Source organism: Coccinella septempunctata, chromosome 4 (assembly GCF_907165205.1).
Source record: "Coccinella septempunctata chromosome 4, icCocSept1.1, whole genome shotgun sequence".
In the NCBI taxonomy this organism is placed as follows: domain Eukaryota; kingdom Metazoa; phylum Arthropoda; class Insecta; order Coleoptera; family Coccinellidae; genus Coccinella; species Coccinella septempunctata.
In genome coordinates, this window is record NC_058192.1 from 13922839 (window position 1) to 13941661 (window position 18823).

At 37.9% G+C, this 18823-nt stretch overlaps 3 protein-coding genes across 3 annotated transcripts in view; all 3 read right to left on the reverse strand.

The window, feature by feature from the left end:
• Positions 1 to 18823, reverse strand: part of LOC123310726 — a 274289-nt gene that overhangs the window by 159154 nt on the left and 96312 nt on the right. The gene's annotated exons all lie outside the window — the stretch shown is intronic.
• On the reverse strand, positions 8834 to 9804 carry LOC123310729. Its single transcript, XM_044894360.1, has 2 exons — positions 9357 to 9804; positions 8834 to 9302 (listed from the first exon to the last, which is right to left on the reverse strand). The coding sequence occupies exons 1-2, from the start codon at positions 9786 to 9788 to the stop codon at positions 9078 to 9080; spliced, it is 657 nt and encodes a 218-aa protein (XP_044750295.1). The 5' UTR covers positions 9789 to 9804; the 3' UTR covers positions 8834 to 9077.
• Positions 11300 to 13169, reverse strand: LOC123310727. The gene is made up of 2 exons (XM_044894358.1): positions 12104 to 13169; positions 11300 to 12011 (listed from the first exon to the last, which is right to left on the reverse strand). The coding sequence occupies exons 1-2, from the start codon at positions 12946 to 12948 to the stop codon at positions 11924 to 11926; spliced, it is 933 nt and encodes a 310-aa protein (XP_044750293.1). The 5' UTR covers positions 12949 to 13169; the 3' UTR covers positions 11300 to 11923.

Consider the following 18823-nt stretch of genomic DNA (forward strand, 5'->3'; position numbering starts at 1 on the left):
TTTCTCAAGTTTTTGTTACTAGAACGGGGTAAGGTTGGCACTCATGAAAAGTCGTTAATGTCATAACATAAAATGCCGGAAGTGATTGAAAAAAGAGACAGGGTTTCAGGAAGTGCTATTTAGAATTCAGGTCCGCTCATTCAAATAGTTATACCCCGATATTCTAAAATCCACAATACGTCAGACGGTAGCGAACATATTCAATGTAAGAGAATTTATATGTTTCATCTTAATCTAAACGACTATTTTCAGACAAAGAATTTCCTTCTATTGGGAGACGCAAAAGAGTGGTGGCATTTGAGAAGTTTTTGTAACTAGAACGAAGTTAGGTTGGCACTCATGAAATATCGTTAATGTCATAACGCCGTTGCCACCACTAATATCAATTTTTATTACGAAAATGCCGAAAGTGACTGAAAAAAGAGACAGGGTTTCAGGAAGTGCTATTTAGAATTCAGGTCCGCTCATTCAAATAGTTATACCCTGATATTCTAAAATCCACAATACGTCAGACGGTAGCGAACTTATTCAATGTAAAAGAATTTATATAATGTTTCATCTGAATCTAAACGACTCATATTTCAGCTGAATATTTCCACAATCAGAAAGATTGTGAATGAAGAGGATGTCAAAGAACTTTCATCTATTGGGAGACCCAAAAAAGTGGTGGCATTTGAGAATTTTATGTTTGAATGAATTACCGCGAAAAGTTTACTACAGGATTTTCGATGAATGTCATTGTAGAATAAGTTTCCGAAAATTGATTTTTCTATTTTTTATTTGACTTGTCCTATACATTATAAATGTCTTAAGGTATATAATTATTATTATTATATCAATGTATTAAGATGAACAGCCACAAATACGAGCCAGTTGCCTATTAATCGTTTATTCATGTGAAATTTTTGTTCAAAGGTGAAGTTCATCTTGCTTCGAAACTTCCTTTAATTCCTTTCACTTATATTGATGCAAGATGATTTTTGTTGTAGAATTCAACATTCTTGTAATTATCTGTTAATTCTTTCGGGAGATACCTATTCCTAACCACTGCATCATAAGCATTTAATCTTCGGGTTAATATTTTTGAAATCTACAACTGGATTTGGTATGCCTTCAATCAGTTTGTATAAACTTCAATTATGTTCGTCACATATTTTTCGAAGAGATTCGACATTGTGATAAAATACGTAAGAACAGAAACTTTTACGTAGAACGGGCAACACAGCGTTGATTTAAAATCCAAAAATGTTTTGACAAGCGTCATAACCCCACATTTTCGTACTATACAGAGTGAAATGTGTTAAATTTCTATGGCCAACCGACTGCTAAAATGGAGCTAGAATGGAGTATACGTTGTAATTTCTGTAGAGCAGGAATTTTCACGGTGGAAATCTTTGATCTCAATTCAATTTCAAATAAGTTCAGACAAAAATTCCTGATTGAATTTCAATCCTTATACAACATGAATCCCATGAAAAACGGAAGACAAGATAGGAAGATATCTTTTTTAGCCTGTCTATGGACATGAACTTTTGGGTGAACAACAAGATTCGATATTTGAAATCTTTTCATATCGGAATATCGCGAAATTGGAATTCGAGAAAATACATGTACAACGAATTTCCCTTTCCGGTATACCCAGATAAAAGCTCGGAACGGGGGAGAAAAACGGAACACCATCCGTGGAATATTGGGCCGACATATCTGCAACAAAGTGTAAATTGGATGACAATATGGTTTTTCCCGAAAGCGCGAGACCCATATGAAATATTTACGTCCCATTTTCGTCGAAAATTTGAACAGGATATAATATGGAGGATGGCGGGGAATGCATAAATAAAAATGAACTTCTAAATCCTTGACGGTTTTTCCGCAGGGATGTGCACGGACCCTGCCATTATTTATACGACACCAGGAAAATCTGCAGAGACTTTGTCTCGATGTATGTCTGCCGCGAAAAAAAAAGAAATGCTTCTGTACAGAGCGTAAACGTGGTAATGTATAACCATAGTTTTCGAATTAACTGAAAGCATAACAAGTACGGCGTCGAAACGAAACTAATAATTTTCTGGAAATTGAAGCAATCTTCCGCATAATTCTTATTATTTTATGTTCAGTGTTAATGCATCGGATACGGAACCTGAGCTAGCGTGTTGAGATAATTCACTGCAACTACATTATTCACAATTGAATTAGGTTCTTCAGGCAAGTTTGCCTACCGCATACGTGAAGTTCCTGACACATTCGTTGGGCTTCTATTAACTTCAAGGCATTTATTACGTTTACTTCATTACTCGCTCCATCAGGAGCAAATGATCTTAGACGCAGAAAAAGCAGATACCGTCTGAAATAAAAATAAATGTGCATTCAGCTATTTCGGGAAACTATTAGAGGAAAATAGGAGACTGAATACTTCTAGTTTCAGTGTTTTTCATTTCGAAAATGGCTCGTACAGTTCAGAGTATACAGAGCAATAAGTTCAGCTCACTGAAAAGGTTTTTTAAATGGTTGAGCAATCTCCTGAGAAATTACTTCTTATACGACTCTGAGGAAGGTTGATTTCTGAGAAATCCGTATGATCCGTCAAATTGGTCACAAAATGATGAAAAAGGACTTGAATCATTGAAGCATTTCGAATTATCTGCTGGTAGACTACTGATACGTGAAAGAGAAAAAAATATGTTTCGTTTCCAGGCAAAAGGACCTTTTTTCACTTGTTCGTCCTGATAATGGACTCTGGGCGCTGCTAACGAGCCGAAATTAAAAGGATTCCGCTAGTTATCAGCGTTGTTCGGACCGGAATGTGGTGAAAAGTGAGCGTGTCCTTGCGAATTTCGCGTGAATTATAAGGAGAGAGTGTTAATGGGGATAATTCTGAAAAATAGGTTACTGTGAATGTTTGCTCTGTGTGCCGTCCGTGTTGAATCGCAGCAACTCCAACGTCCATTCGTTCTCGTTATTGTTTGAACTGAAAAATTGAGAAGATTAAGTGTACCCGTTGACCCAATTTCAGATATCTCAACGATGAAACGTTTAACGAATGGATTGAAAAGGTTAAGTAGAAAGTTCCTGAACTGCAACGCCGAAATATATCAAATTTGATTCAGCTATCGAAACACCAATTTTCTCAAGAGAGCCAGAACAAAGATTTTGAAATGATGAAATGTCATACATTCGAAGTATTTTTCATTTGTTTCTAGCCGAACCACAATAGTAAGTCTTCTTCAACCTTCAAATTATTTGCTTCAATGAAATGAGGACCCACAGTAGGGAAAACTTCCTTTCAAAAGATGCTCCGGTCAGCCCACTGACCACGTTCTCAAACTATTCGAATAATTTTCGAATCTAAACTATGTACAGGGTGGGCAAAATTCGTTGTCAACTGAGGGGATCTCGAGAACTATAGCAGCTAAAAGAAAACGGATGACACATTCTCGAGCTCTTTTTTCATGACTAATCCAAATCCAAAAACAGAATCGGCCTTTCATTTTTAGATTTCGAGTTATAAACAAAAATTGAGATTTTGACGATTCCGAAAAGTTCTCATAACTTTTTTGTCTTTGAAGTAACAGATCTGAAAGTTAAACCATCTTAGGCACTTTCATACGTAGAATCTACCGACAAAAGATTTTTTCCCAATTCAAAAATAACAAATTCAATAAAAATTTGCATTAGTGCCCATCAGTGGATTCTACGTAAAAAAGAGCCTGTTGAAGATTCAAGTTCAGTTTCCTAACTTCAAAGACAAAAAAGTTATAAGGCTGTGGTTTTCACCATTCTTTGTTTTTCCGAAAATGAGCCAGAAAATGTGTCTTCCATTTTCTTCTAGCTGCTATTGTTCGAGAGATCCTCTCAGTTGACAACGAATTTTGCCCACCCTGTACGCATATTGCCGAACCTACTCAACGTTTTTCGTAAATTGAACCTCCCCCTAGGGCATCTTTCTCGCCTAAAAACGACGCCAAAATATCTAAGAGAAGCGAATGAAAAAGTGAAAATTAGATGTCTCTTCCGACAGTCCTGATGGATATCGATGATCTGAGAATTTTTATTGTATATTGTGGAAGAGTTTCGACAATCCGATGTCAGATCATATTAAGGAATGTGGATAGTAGAGAGAAGAATGATCGCCGTAGTAAAAAGTGTCTCCAAAAACCTTAGAATATAAAATAATATAGTAGGTATCAATAAAAAACGAGAATTTTGGATTTTTCGAATATGTTTCTTCAAATCTATAACAAATATAAATTTTCTGATTCATAAGCAATAAAATATCATAATTCATATTATAAAATATAAGTGAAGTAGGGGTAGTTAGTTATCAGTTAGAGTCATTCGGGGCAACTGTGCGCACTTTTGCCTTTCAAGCCATACCCTGTTTCAAATGTTGAAGCTAGGAAAATTAAAACATATTCATAAGATAGAGAATTTTATAATCTATAAGAAAACATCAAAAAGCAAACAAACAAAAACGTTGTCTTGCCGCAAAAAATAATTTAATAGAGAAAGTCGGAGTGCGTTCACATGCCCCGTATTGCGGGTAAGTGTGCGCACCCTCACGGGGTAAGTGAACGCAGTGCTTAGTGAACCACACAATCAAAACAAATTACAAAATTATGTCATCAAAATGTTACAATATTAGAGAAATGCTGTTTATTGTCAATACAGAAGCGCCTTTTTACAAGCAGTGCATTATTGTTCGTGCCACAATTCTTGGTGAACATAACACTTGATACATTCGCCTGTTGGTGGCTCTTCATATTTTTCTGAACAAATAGGACAATATTGATCGAGTCTTAACGAAGAAAATCAACAATGTCATAATTTATTCCTCACTGAACTAATGCCCATATAATGAATCTATGCGCACACTTACCCGCGCACACTTTCCCCAGTAAGCCAAAATTTTAATTGACGTTCTTATAGAGGTGAGCAGCTAGGAGAACCTTAAATTTTTTATTATATATTTAGATTAATATGCCCATGATCGAATAAAATATTGTTTAACACTGAGGGACTCGGAACTTGGACCTGGCAGAATTTGCAGATATGCTTAAAATTAACAAGAAAACTAGTGAATTTGATTGATTGCAAATAAAAAGTTAAAGAAACTTGGCACGGCGCAATCCTATGAAAAACTAATATGGCAATTCTGCGCCCTTGCTTCACCCAAATGAACCCCTCTTTCATACATTGCATAGTCGAGATATAAGCACTGCGCACACTTACCCACTGCGCTCAGTTACCCCGAGTGACTCTATGTATTCATAATAATAAACAAATAAATAAAATTCCAGAGGAATTGCTGCCTACGATTGTTTATTGAAAACGGAATATACCTAGGGGAGAGTTCCTTTGAATCGGACGGCCCATGAACCGGACGCTACAGTTTTCTACTACACTCGATAGTAATTTAGCATCCTTTACGTAAATCCCATTTTCTCAACATCGATCTATATCTCTTGGAAAATGGCCGACCCTGTGGCTCGCGCCTTGTTGCAAAAATGGGATTCACGTAAAGGATGCTAAATTACTATCGAGTGTAATAGAAAACTGTAGCGTCCGGTTCATGGGCCGTCCGATTCAAAGGAACTCTCCCCTACATATAGAACTTAATAATAATAATTGGTTGCATGTAGTCTTCATATTCAATGAGGAGTAAAACACATCAAGACAGTAGAAGGCATAGCAATCTCAGATTTCTCACTTGAAAGAGAAGATTCTGATGCCGATACTCAGCTGAGAACCATTGTTATACCATAAACACTCTTCAGAAATTTCCATTTCTGAAACATTTATTTTCATGATACTTTTTTTACGAGGGATGACAACAGTTGATAATGAATCGATTAGCTTTTTTGATATCTGCTTTCAACACACGAATTGATTCGTAGTCAATTCTTGTGGTGTTTTTTTTTTCTATTTTTATCTCAAAAATGTCATATGAAAACTTATCTTGTCTCTTATTCCTTTCTGACGCCAAACCATACTCTCACACTTACGCACGTTACAACATTTCACCATGATTAAATGTTTTTCTCTTATCAAAAATGGGAAATTTCAGTAATGGCTAAAACATGAACTATCAATCGGTACATAATTTAGTGAACAAATTGTTTGTAATTCTTCATAAACTTTTTAGGGTTTTCACTCCCAATCTCTGAAACAAAATCAATTAAAAATGAAATCAACGATTTGCACCTGCGTAAATTCTTGAAAACCCTAAAAAGTTTATGAAGAAATGCAGAATCCTCCCAGAATAAAATTCAATCGATATCTGAAATTGTTTGTAGTCTGCAAGCAAGAAGGAGAACGATCGTCTCCTTCTCTCTTCTCTTCATATCGGACACCGTGAACACGTAACTAAAGAGAATCCTTGACACGTATGTAAAAGCATGCGTTCGTCAGTTGAACTATTGAAGTCAACATTGAACGAACGCATGCGCATCTGTGGAATCTAGATATATTTTCTATTTTATATCTGATATTTTATGCGTAATGAAACTGAAAATACAGAAAACGATTGAATTAACATTCCCTAATTAAAATTCTCGTCCCAACCGGAGCGTGAATAAATCTCAGGAGCGTCTCCAAACAACTGATAACATAATTGGTACCTTAATTCCATAAACATCTCCGCTCGGTTATTGTCGAGTTCCTTGAACATTTCCGTCGTAGGATCATTCGAAACGTTCAACGGAAAGGGTCATTTCGCAGGGGATACGATGGAATGAAGGGCTCATTTCGCGATATGAATGGGGGTGAAAATGAAAGGAGCGTGGCCCTCAAGTCTTCCGGGCCCGCATTTTCCGACCGTTTAACTCCTCATTCCAAGGATTTATTATAAACTTGCAGGCATTCATTGCAACCTGCTGACGGGGTCTGAAAAATATCTCGGAGATTATTATCAAAGCGGATTTACTTTTTGCTCACGCAGGTATTTCTTACCTATATTGAGAGATTGGGGGAAGATAAAGAAGATTTGAGGCAGATTGCTATCAGCTTCTTTTCTAGAGAATCTGAAAAAATGTTGGGAATTCCTACAGCAAAACATTCCTTTCCGAAGGGTAACAGTAACAATATTCATTTCCTCAATCATTATTAAGTGAGTATGTATTTATAAGTATCCATAGGAACAAAATTCTTACCGGCTACCACATATGTTGAAAGCTCATCGTCAAATTACCTGCAAAACAAAAGAAAGTCAATTTACGACGATGTATTGATATCTAGTTAGCCTAAAAAAGTTCCATGCATAAAAAAGATATTGCGTTACCATAGCAACGAACAATAACTCATTAGATGTGTCAGTGTGAAGTTTGAGGTCAAAAAAGTAAACCAGAGTTACGCAATAAATTAAAAGAAAGAAAATGTCCACCGAAATTGTGATAACCGAAAAATTGGAGTATTGAGCCATCATCAAGTACCTGTATTTAAATGGGTTGAGAGGTAAGCAGATTTACGAAGATATGCTTAATACGCTTGATGACCGATGGAAAAGGCCAGTTTCTGTGTCAGTCCCCGAAAATATCGATGCAGATCATGATATGATTTTATCAGACCGTCGAATTGGGATAAAACGGACGTCTAAAGCACTGAATATTTCATACGAACGCGTTCATCATATAGTTCACGTCAATTTGGTCATGAGAAAAATTGCTTCAAAATGGATCCCCAAATATTTGAATGTTGACCAAAAGCGTGCAGGGTAGAAGCATCGCGTTCGATTTGTGCTCGATTTGAAAACGATGTAGACTTCAATCGAATTGTTACTATGGATGAGACTTGGGTACATTTCTACGATCCAGAAACAAAGCAACAATCGATGGAATGGCGACACTCTGGTTCTCCAAGACCTAAGAAGTGTCGTGTCCAAAAATCTGCTCGAAAAGTTCTTGCTTCAGTTTTTTGGGATTGCCATGGAGTAATTATGATATCTTTTTTGGATAACCGAACAATAACCGGAGATTACTATTCGACATTACTGACCACTCTACGGAATTAAAGAGAAAAGACGCGGAGAGCTATCCAAAGGTGTTTTGTTTTTGCAGGACAACGCACACAAATATTATGTTGTCATGCAAAAAATTCGTGATATAAGGTTTGGATTACTAGAACACCCCTCTTATTCACCAGATTTGGCTCCATCCGACTGTCATCTCTTTCCTCCACTGAAAAAAAGTTTAAAAGGTCGTAAATTTTCTTCCAACGATGAGGTAATAAATGCTGATCGCATATTAATATGATCCAAATTTTTGATGTTTCAGCATCAGCATAGGGCTTTTTTTCGCCCTTTCTTTTTACCTTCTCTAAACAACGCTGCAATAAAAAACAATTAATCGAATAAATTGATTTGCAGACTGACCGTGAGAGCTTCTAAAGTATACAGTGGAACCTTCATCAACAACAATCACCCCATGTACGTGTCACAGTCACTGGCGTCATTTAAAAATAAACAACACCCCTATCAGCGAGACCTCTTTTTCGTGCGAAATGTCACAGGACTGCACAGAATTCCGACGTTGTCACGACAAATTCTTCAACACTTTTAATCCTGCGTAACGGCCCTTTCATCCGCTAAGCCGTTCCATTTTGAACTGGTTTATCCCTCTGGAATATGCCCAAGAGAATTTGGGAGAACTCTCCCCGCTGGGGTGGATCTTTAGAAATCACATGGAGATGTACCGTCACGAAGGGATATACTGAAAGGAGGAATCTCATCCGTTTATCCACTTGTTCTTAGGTGAAAGTAAGTGAAAGTACGTCTCCGAAAAAAAGATTCATGATGTTAGGGGATGGACTATGGAAATTGGTTGTGAGGGAACGGAAGTAATAATAATAATAATAACTTTATTCGGACTATTACATTGTATTACAAAAAAATTTATATCTATAATCAGAGTTCCGGATAAAGCAGAAGAAGGCGATAAGTGAAACCACTTGTCTCGCCTAATTTATGAACAATAAAAATGAAACAAAGTCAAAAAGAAAGCAACAAAAAATTCAATCAATTTTCAAGACCACCACTTCGTTACTATATCAAGATACAATCAGCTATTTACACTGTCCCAAATGCATCAATTAAAGATATTAAGAATTTCTCTCCTATTTGTAGTTAGCAAATATTTTTTCACATATTTTTTGAACAGATGGAGAGCCCTTAAGGATTTAACCTCCTCAGGCAGCCGGTTATACATCCTAGGAGCAAAAAAACTGTATGATCGCTGGGTTGTTCTCTTAACCATCAATGGTGCGACAAAATGATCCTTACAGCGAGTATCATACCGGTGGACAGAACGCACCTTATAACCAACATGATAATTAGTGACTGCGTTAAAAAAAAACAACTTTCTTACATCCAAAACGTCCGCCTCCTCATACAGAGCATCCGAGGGGTACCTACCATCCCTCGAGTAAATGAGTTTGAGAAATCTCCTTTGCATGATTTCGATCGGCTTCAAATGTGTATGCAACGCACCACCCCAAACTGCTATGCCATAACGAATATGACTTTCCACTAAGGCAAAATACAAAGTTCTCAAATATCTCTGCAGAAGAATAGGCTTAAGTCGTCGAAAAATGTACAAAATGGATCTCAATTTTTTCACTGTACTGTTAACATGTATATCCCATCTTAGGTGACAGTCTATTATCACACCCAGGTATTTATATGTCTTCACAGGTAGAATCTCAAATGTAGTGTCTCCTTCCAAATGTAAGCAGTCAAACGTGGGGCAACCTGCAGCATTGCAGGAGAATGGCATATAACAAGTTTTCTTGATATTCATCCTTAACAATCTTCGATCCAACCAATCCTTCAGCACCTCAAATCCCCTCTCTACCTTAGATCTTAGTGTTGCCCAGTCTTCCGACATGAAAAATATGGCCGTATCATCTGCATAGCCAACAATATCACCACCAACGTCCAGCGAAAACAGTGTGTTAATATAGATGTTGAATAGAATGGGTCCCAAGACGGATCCCTGTGGAACCCCACAGTTCATCTCCTTCTCATCACTCACCACATCATCAATCCTCACTCTCTGTGATCTACCGGCCAGATAGCTTCCGAAGAGCCGCAACACATCACCCCTCACTCCAACATTTTCCAAGGACTGCAAAAGAATACTATGATCCACTGAATCAAACGCCTTCCTCAAATCAACAAACAAACTCAGACACGGTTTACTCATATTCAAGGCAGCAGTAACCCTATTGGTCAATGCCAAGATAGCATCCTGAGTAGACTTGCCCTCTCTGAAACCAAATTGGGCTTCCGATATTATACCATATCTATCCAGAAAAGATACGAGTCGTTTCTTAATGATCTTCTCAAAAACTCTTGATAGGTGAGTGGTCAAGGAAATAGGTCTGCAGTTACCGACAATAGTTTCGTCCCCCTCCTTCAAAACTGGGATGACCACCGTTTTCTTGAATTCTGTAGGGTATAGACCATGCTCAACGCATCTATTCAATATATGTGTTAGGGGGTCTAAAATGTGAGGTGCAGCTCGCTTCAAATCTCCCGCTCCCAAACCATCGACACCCATTGCACTACCATCCTTCAAATCATAAATCGCATTTTTAACTTCAATGGGATCTATCGGGCCGAAAGCAAAAGAATTCGAAATCTCCGACCGTTCTGAGTATCCACCTACAACATGTTCCCTTCCCAATGCAGGAGTCTCACCCCTCCCCACAAATGCCTCATTGAAAGCATTGGCTATCTCTTTTTTATCCGTCGTATACCCACCATCACGTAATTTCATCCGGTCTGTGACTCTTCTCTGCTTCTTCCTTCCAGTAATCTGCTGAACCATCTTCCATAATGCAGTGGAGTTGTTACCACTTTCATTGATTACATTCTCATAATAATCTCGCTTTCTCTTGTTTATCAGTGAAGTGAGTCGATTTCTATATTTTCTATATTCTCTTATCACATCTTCATCGAGTGGGCGTCTGAGCACCTGCTGATACATCTTATTTTTTTTATTTATTGAAGTTAGCAGCCCGCTGGTTATCCATGGTGCCTTTCCATTGTGTGTTCTCCTCAACTTTGTCCTATATGTGCTTCTATCAACCGCATCAACCAGTATTTCAACAAATCTACTAGCAGCCGAATCTGGGCTCGGTGCAGTATAAACATCACTCCAGGAAACAGACTGACACAACTGCTGAAATTTTTCTCTATCAAGTATAAGCCGCTCCCTCTCTGTGCTGCAAGCCTTATGTCCAGAGAACACCATCTGCATTATTGTAATAAAGTGATCCGTTATTGACGATCTTAAAACTATCGGAACAATGTTGTCCTTCAGGGCCGGATCCCTTGCTTTGAAAAAGATGTGATCCAGACAAGTCTTGCTGTTACCCTGCACTCTAGTTGGCGCATTGATAGCGGATAAGTAGCCGAACTCAGCCATGGTGTCCAAGTACTCCGCCACATGAACACCATCAGGACACAGCAAGTCTAAGTTGATATCACCCAAAAATAGCGACACATCAGAAGTTGACACATGCTCATCTAAATACCTGAATAAATTAGTGTTGAAATCCTGCGGGTCAGAGTTTGGCGACCTATAAAGTGATTCAATTACAATTTTCTCTTTCATACCAAAATTAAGGCAAATGTGTAAAAGCTTTTGTTCAGGGGAAATTATTTTTACCCGGTGTGTGAAACTATAACATGATTTTACATAGGCAACCACTCCATCGTTCTTGTTATTGATACTTTCGTCATAAATTAAGTCATAGCCATCAACATTGAAGAGTTTCAAATCAACCAATTCTCTAGTCTCACTAAAAATAATGCAATCAATATCAACATCTAATTGTTGTAACACTATTAAAAATTCATCTAGGTGCTTACCTAGACTTCTTACATTCATTTGCAGAACCTTGAAGTTTACATGGTTTTCATTCACTTTTAACACCTGACTACATTCATCAACAGTGTCCAATGTATAAGTGGCAATCTTGTCAACATCGAAATCTCTAATGTATTTATCCATACTCTAACAGAAAAAAAAATTCTACAAAATGAAAGAACCACAAAAAAGATATATCAACAACTACAACAAAAAAACAAGAAAAAAAAATCTAAGACCTCGCCGCTAATTTCCTGGTGGATATGGAATCACTGCGAGTAAATGGTTTTTTGGGTTCACGCCTACTCTGCACGCCAGTTGTCCGATCCGCATCAGTCCCATCAGTTTTATCAGTTTTCGCTTCCACCAATTTCGACTGCACCTGCGATGGCACACCCCGGTTCACAGTATCCGAGACAGTATCAGTCTTAGAAGTCTTCGGTGTCGCAGGACAGCTGCTTGGCCTGGCCTCCTCCCTGTACGACATTTCTATCTGTCGTCTTTCGAGTTCTGCCACGTTATAAGCTTCACCATTGATTACCAATCTATCACGCTTTATAAAACATTCATTCCGGGTATCCTGCTTAGCCAGGAGCAAATGTCGTCTCAAAATCTTGTACTCCTCTCTCTGCATTTCAGTTAAGTCAGCGGTTATAACGACACCTGTCCCCTTCAGGTTCCTACAACTCTTCAGTACCTTTTGTTTTAGCCAATAAGTTGCAAACTCAATTTTTAGCGGACTAGATTCTTTACGTCCCAGTGTATAAAAGTCGCTTATATCCCTATATTCGACTTGTATACCTAATAGGGCCTTCAACCACCCACATATACTCTCCAGAGTTAGTGCCTTCCTCTCAATCGCATGTCCAAACACCACGACACAGTTCTTTCTCTCCCTCCTCTTCAGTTCTTCAACCTCTGCTCTGAGACGCCTATTATCCTCATCTAATTCATGGACCCTTGCATTTAAGGCAGTTATGGACATTAGGAGTCGAGCTTCAGACGCTTTAACAGTATTCAGGATTTCCCCTTTGATCTTCGACAATTCTTCATAAATACTCTCCAGGGTGATGCTCGCCTCCATATTAACCGCTATACAATTTCAATCAACTGAAGGAATTTCTACTCAACTCGGCAACGCCGGAGATAATCGAAGTAATCAGTATCACAAGTCACTGATAATAATGTTTATTGTTTCAAATTATTATAATCAGCTCACTTTTTATTAGGAAAGAAATCGGATATACACACCCAAGTGGCTTAGTAGTACCTGTAGTTCTGAACAATTTCCACTATTTTAAAACTTTTATTAATTATTAGTTTATGACACTATTACAAGATACGGCGGCGTGCGGAAACGCGTGCGATATATGATAATGAATTGAAGTGAATAAATATTTGGAATTTGAATAAGATGATATTCGTGCTCGTTTATTTTTCTTCTTCTTTTTCATTTATTTTTTGTCAAGAATTAATTGAATGCGTTCTTCAAGATTCCTCAAAGTTGCATTTGCTGTTGGAAATCTACGAAGATGTATTGATAACTAGTTAGCCTAGACATGTTCCATGCATAAAAAAATATTGCTTTACGATAGCAACGAACAATAACTAATTAGAAGTGTCAGTGTGAAGTTTGAGGTCAAAAAAGTGAACCAGAGTTACCCAATAACTTTAAAAAAAAAAGATATCCACCGAAATTGTGAAAATCGAAAAATTGGAATAGCGAGTCATCATCAAGTACCTGTATTTAAAAGGGTTAAGAGGTAAGCATATTTAAGAAGATATGCAAACCTCATCCTAGTGTTACTTGGCGAATTCGACATCATTTATGAACATCACGATACCCTTCAAGAAGGGTATTGATCGTGACGAAGCGGTTGTACTAGCATCGTCCGAGATATTCTTCAGCAAATTCCGAAGCTCATTTCGAATCATCACAAAACCAATGTGATGAAAACATTTCAGATGAAAATTTTCATTACGGAGTTGTTTTCGTCCTTGAAACACTCATAAGATATGGAAATCAACCTAGCCGCTGTTTCGGTTGGATTTGCGACAACAAATTGTGTTCTCGCTTCAATAAAGAACTGGGAAATACGTCTGTGGAACTCCGTCCAGAATGGAAATGAACTAGATAAAGCTGATATAGGTACTCTACTATTTTATATAGCAAGGAATGCGATGAGTTAGCGAATAATTTTTCTTCGTCTCTGTTTGTCTTTCACAGATTATGAAGATCGAACTGAAAGAATTATTCTTTATCGTACTTTTCTCACTACAAAAACTGTGCCTTCAAATGACAACCTGAATATATATTTTTAAATTCTAGGGAAAAAAATAATTTCTTGATTCTCCAGAAAAAATATCCATTCAGCTCTGAGCAAATTCGTTTTCAAGGTCTGTTGGCCTATATAATAAAATATATTCCACCAGTTTCCCCCACATTTCTGCAAAACAGCCCTTATCACCCAACCTTTGTCCTAATGTAGCGTCGCAACAGCCACGTTCAGCATCATATTTTTGAGGTGCGGATGTACCTTATCTTATCTCGAGAGGCATCCATAATGAAGACTCGTCCAGAACTAACACACCGAACAGTGAACAGGAGCGAGAAACTGCTAAATTTCTGAGTGCTCATACATTAGCCAGAGGAGATGGGACCTCCAAGACATTCATAATTCATACGCTTATTAGGGACGCAGTGTATCCATAATTCAGGACGCCATTTAAGACGGATGTGTTACGCTTTGAAGCGTCATTAAAAATTTTTCATGGCTAGAGGAACACGTTAGCTGTTGACCCGGATAATGCACGGATCCTAGGACAATGAGAAGTTCGCAGACGGCAACTTTGCCTTAATTTGTGTAGTTTGTTCCAAAGCTGCTGTTGAACTATATACAACGAAAACTTACCACCTTCATTTTCCGGCTTTAAAATGAAAATGTGGAAAATCGCTCGGACTCGTTGATTTCTGATTCGAGGGGGAACAACTTTTCCTCTCTTTGCATCCCCGTAACTGCAACCCCGTAACGGGGGTGGGCACAACCCCTTGATTTTGACTATAGGGATGAGGGTGTTGCGATACCTCATGTTGAAGGTCTTATCGAGTACTATCTGATCCTGAAATTTCGCTTCAAAATTTCCATCGATAACGAAATAACAAGTAAAATAGTGAAATAGTATTTAGGTACTTTTGTGATTAGTTTATTAAGTGCTGGAAATGGGTACTATTCACTTCCATGCAGTAATATAAGTTTTGCTGAAAACGTTCACGTACATTACTCAAAATTTGTAGTGTAATTGACGGCATTCATTAATGATCCAAGTTCGCAAATCATTCTGTGACTCAGGCTGGGTAGAGTAAAACTTGGATTTCAGGTGACCAGTGAAGCCATATCAGATGATCTGGGTAGCCACTCAATATGTCCCCTGCTTTCATCCTGGCTTGAGAAAAATCTTGTTGGAAAATGATCGTATGATGGTCTACGGCATCCTCCAATACTTGCACGAGGGCTAGATTAATAGCGTTCTCCAATAGATTTGAATAAATTTGGTCAGTGGTATTACCGGGTATGAAAAAGGGGCCTATTATATACATTTTATATAGTTTTGTAATTATTTCTGCGACCAAACCAAAATGAATGACAATGCTGGCATTCATCGAATACAATGAATACAAAATATTTGTTTTATTTTCACGAGGGTTTAACATTACACTGATGCTGATGGCCCTATCAATCATTTGACAGCCATTCGATTTTCAGAATGAAATTACCCTAAACTTTCAATTTAAAATAAAATGATAAAATTGCAATTGAGAATCAATGAATGGAAGTTACGCTATCATTATTCTATCTAACAATTACATTCTGCATGTTCAAAACATAATTATCTATATTGAAAACGAATAGATATTAAACCGTTCATGAATGGCTTGATTACTCAACCGATTATTTCTCAACTCTCAACTCTCAACTAATTTGTAAAGATTGGACTGGGAATGCACTAATTGACATGGTCATCTCATACTTCTTAGATACGGATCTATAAACATAGGCCAAAAATAATTGAGTATTCTTGTCAATAAATGAAAAAATATTTTCCAATGATCTAGATGATAAAATATGCAAATTATCAACCCCCTGTGAAGTTTTGTGAGCACCGGACAAATTGTAGGCTGCCATTTTACCCTCTGCTTTGTCATTCTCGCCGGGAAACTTGAATTCGACAAAATTTGTTCCGTGCTATTTTCAACTATCGAATCAAATTCATAATGGATGCCTCCAAAGCAAACTTCCGACAAGTACCAGGTGGAAATGGAGTAGATCCAATTGAACGGCGAAATTTATGGTCCAAGTTTCGACATCGGAAGGCTAAAAATCGAACGGCAAAGAGACATGGCCGAATGGAAATTTTAAACACAGTCAATTCCATTTTCGTTCTGGGAAAACTATTTGATTGGGTTCGCAGAGGCGAATTGAGAGTGAATTGGAAATGAGAACAAACGAACACGGCACGTGGGAGGTCAGGACGGAATAAGCTGCAAATTAGAAGTTCCATTATTTCCCAAATACCTACATATTTCAGAACTATCTAGATTGAAGAACTGAAAACTTTAAGCAATGCATTGTATTGTTAGTACAGGGTGGGCAAAATTCGATGGAATTGAATGACAGCTCTTTAACCGTAAAAGCTAGGGAAAAATGGATGCACGTTTCCGAGCACGATCTTCAAAAAATTGTTAATGGTCAAAACCACATCCCTCTATCTTCTTTTGTTTTCTAGTTGTAAGTGGAAACTAATTTTTCGGCTCTTCGTACTGGTGCCTTTATTTCGTAAAGTATCAGTGATATCGAAAAACAGATGTTACATTCTACAGACACTTTTCATGAAGAATGCAGTGGCGTAGTCAAAGATTTTTTCAGTCGCCAATTCAGTGATATGGTGATGTTTTTCTACTGGGAATATATCAAAAATTCTTGCGATAGCAAGTTACACAAGTGTGCAAGTTAAAGCAGACTATTTTGTCCTTTTATTGGCAAAAGCTGTGCGGTTTGTATAATTCATGCTTCATGTTTCAAGATACATAAACTAAAGAACAAATTCCTTTTTTGAGAAGTCTATTTTAAGAACCTCATAGTTATGTATCAATTCGGCATCACGGGCATTCTGGAAGCTTAAGGTCAGATTGTTTCAAAATCACAACCTCAATCTGAAGACCAAGACAGCTGTTTACAAAGCAGTCGTCCTCCCAACGCTTCTTTACGGAAGAGAAAGCTGGACGCCCTACAGGCGACATATTAAACACCTTGAACAAACGCAACAACGTCATCTAAGACAAAAAATGCACATCAGATGGTACCACAAAGTTTCGAATGCAGAAGTCTTGCAACGTGCGAGTTGTACAACAATTGAGACTCAAGTAACGAGGGCCCGACTCAGATGGAGCGGCCACATTCTGAGGATGCAAGACACCAGACTTCCCAAAATAGCTCTGTATGGCGAATTGACAGAGGTAGCCCGGAAACCAGGAGGCCAGTATAAGCGGTTCAAGGATACACTACATCAATCCCTAAAATCATTTAATGCCAATCATAACTGGGAACAACTAGCGTTAGACAGGTCACAGTGGAGGTCTTTGATGCACAGTTATAATGGAGACTCGAGAAGGATACAGCGGCGGCCAGATATGATTGGTGACTATCCATGCCCGGGGTGTGGAAGGATCTGTAGGTCACGGTTGGGTCTCTTCAGTCACAAGAGGGCACACAGTCTCAATGAGCCCTAAGAAATTATAAGTCTGTTCTCTTTTTTTTTGTAGATTTATTCCCGGTAACGGGATACAGCAATGAATGAATGAATAGTTATGTGCCCCTTTTAAAAAGCTATACACCCTCGGAAAAGGGGTATCAAACTAATGAAAAGCCCTTTGCTTCCCTATATAACTCGAAGAATGTTTGTTTCATGAGTTCCTTAAGCAAATTACTCCGAATACCAAATCGTATCCTTTACACCTAAAGAGAAAAAACGTGACAATAACCCACCCGTTAATTAAATCATTTCTCTCCAAACTAACAACGAGAGATTATCAAGTGCGCGCCCCTCAAAATCGTGAAAATCTGAAAGAATAATAAACATCGAATTCCCAAACTCAAATAGAACACGCTTGACGAATTACCGACTAAATTGGGTTGTGAAAACATACGTGGTCCCAGAAATCCCACAATTCTGGCACCTCTTCGCCGAGCTGGAAAGGATGAAAGTTTTCCTTATGAAAACAAATAGTTTCGAAGCAGGCGGCGTGTGCTGTCTGAGGTGTTCAAGGTGGAAACTGATTAGATGTTGTTCTTACAAGACACAATTCATGAAAAGTTGTTGAAGTGGGAAAGCTGAACGAAGCAATACTTAATAATTATTTATTCTCTTCTAGTTGAAATATTGTAGGGCGAAAATTTGTGAAGAACACCCTATCAAGTGCTTCTGCGAGTTTATGATTGATCCTTTGCTTTTGACGTTTTTTCGAGGATGTCATTTCATCCACAGTGCGCCAAAGAGTGAATTAAATTATCATTTACCGCTTTTTTGTGGTTATGAACCGAAAGTCTTTTCAGTGTAACGAAGTGATCTGTACGTAGACAAAATTAAGGGATTCTTCACAAAAACAAGTTGAAAAGGAAATCGTATCACTCTTTCTTAGCATAACATTAATCCAAGAATAGAATGCGAATACCGAGCCTGAAAAACAGAAAGGCACATTTCCATTTTTAACTATCCAAGAAAACCTGAATTATTCAATAGCGAAAACGGTTGTTGGTTTTTCATAACAAAAATGATTTCGTTACGAAGCCGTAACCGGAGAATTTTAATTTAATCCAAAAGGGAAAACATTATACGGCCACTTCGTCCTGACAATTTTTGCTCCTGCTGTTCATCAAGCGTTAATTTGATCTAACCACTTC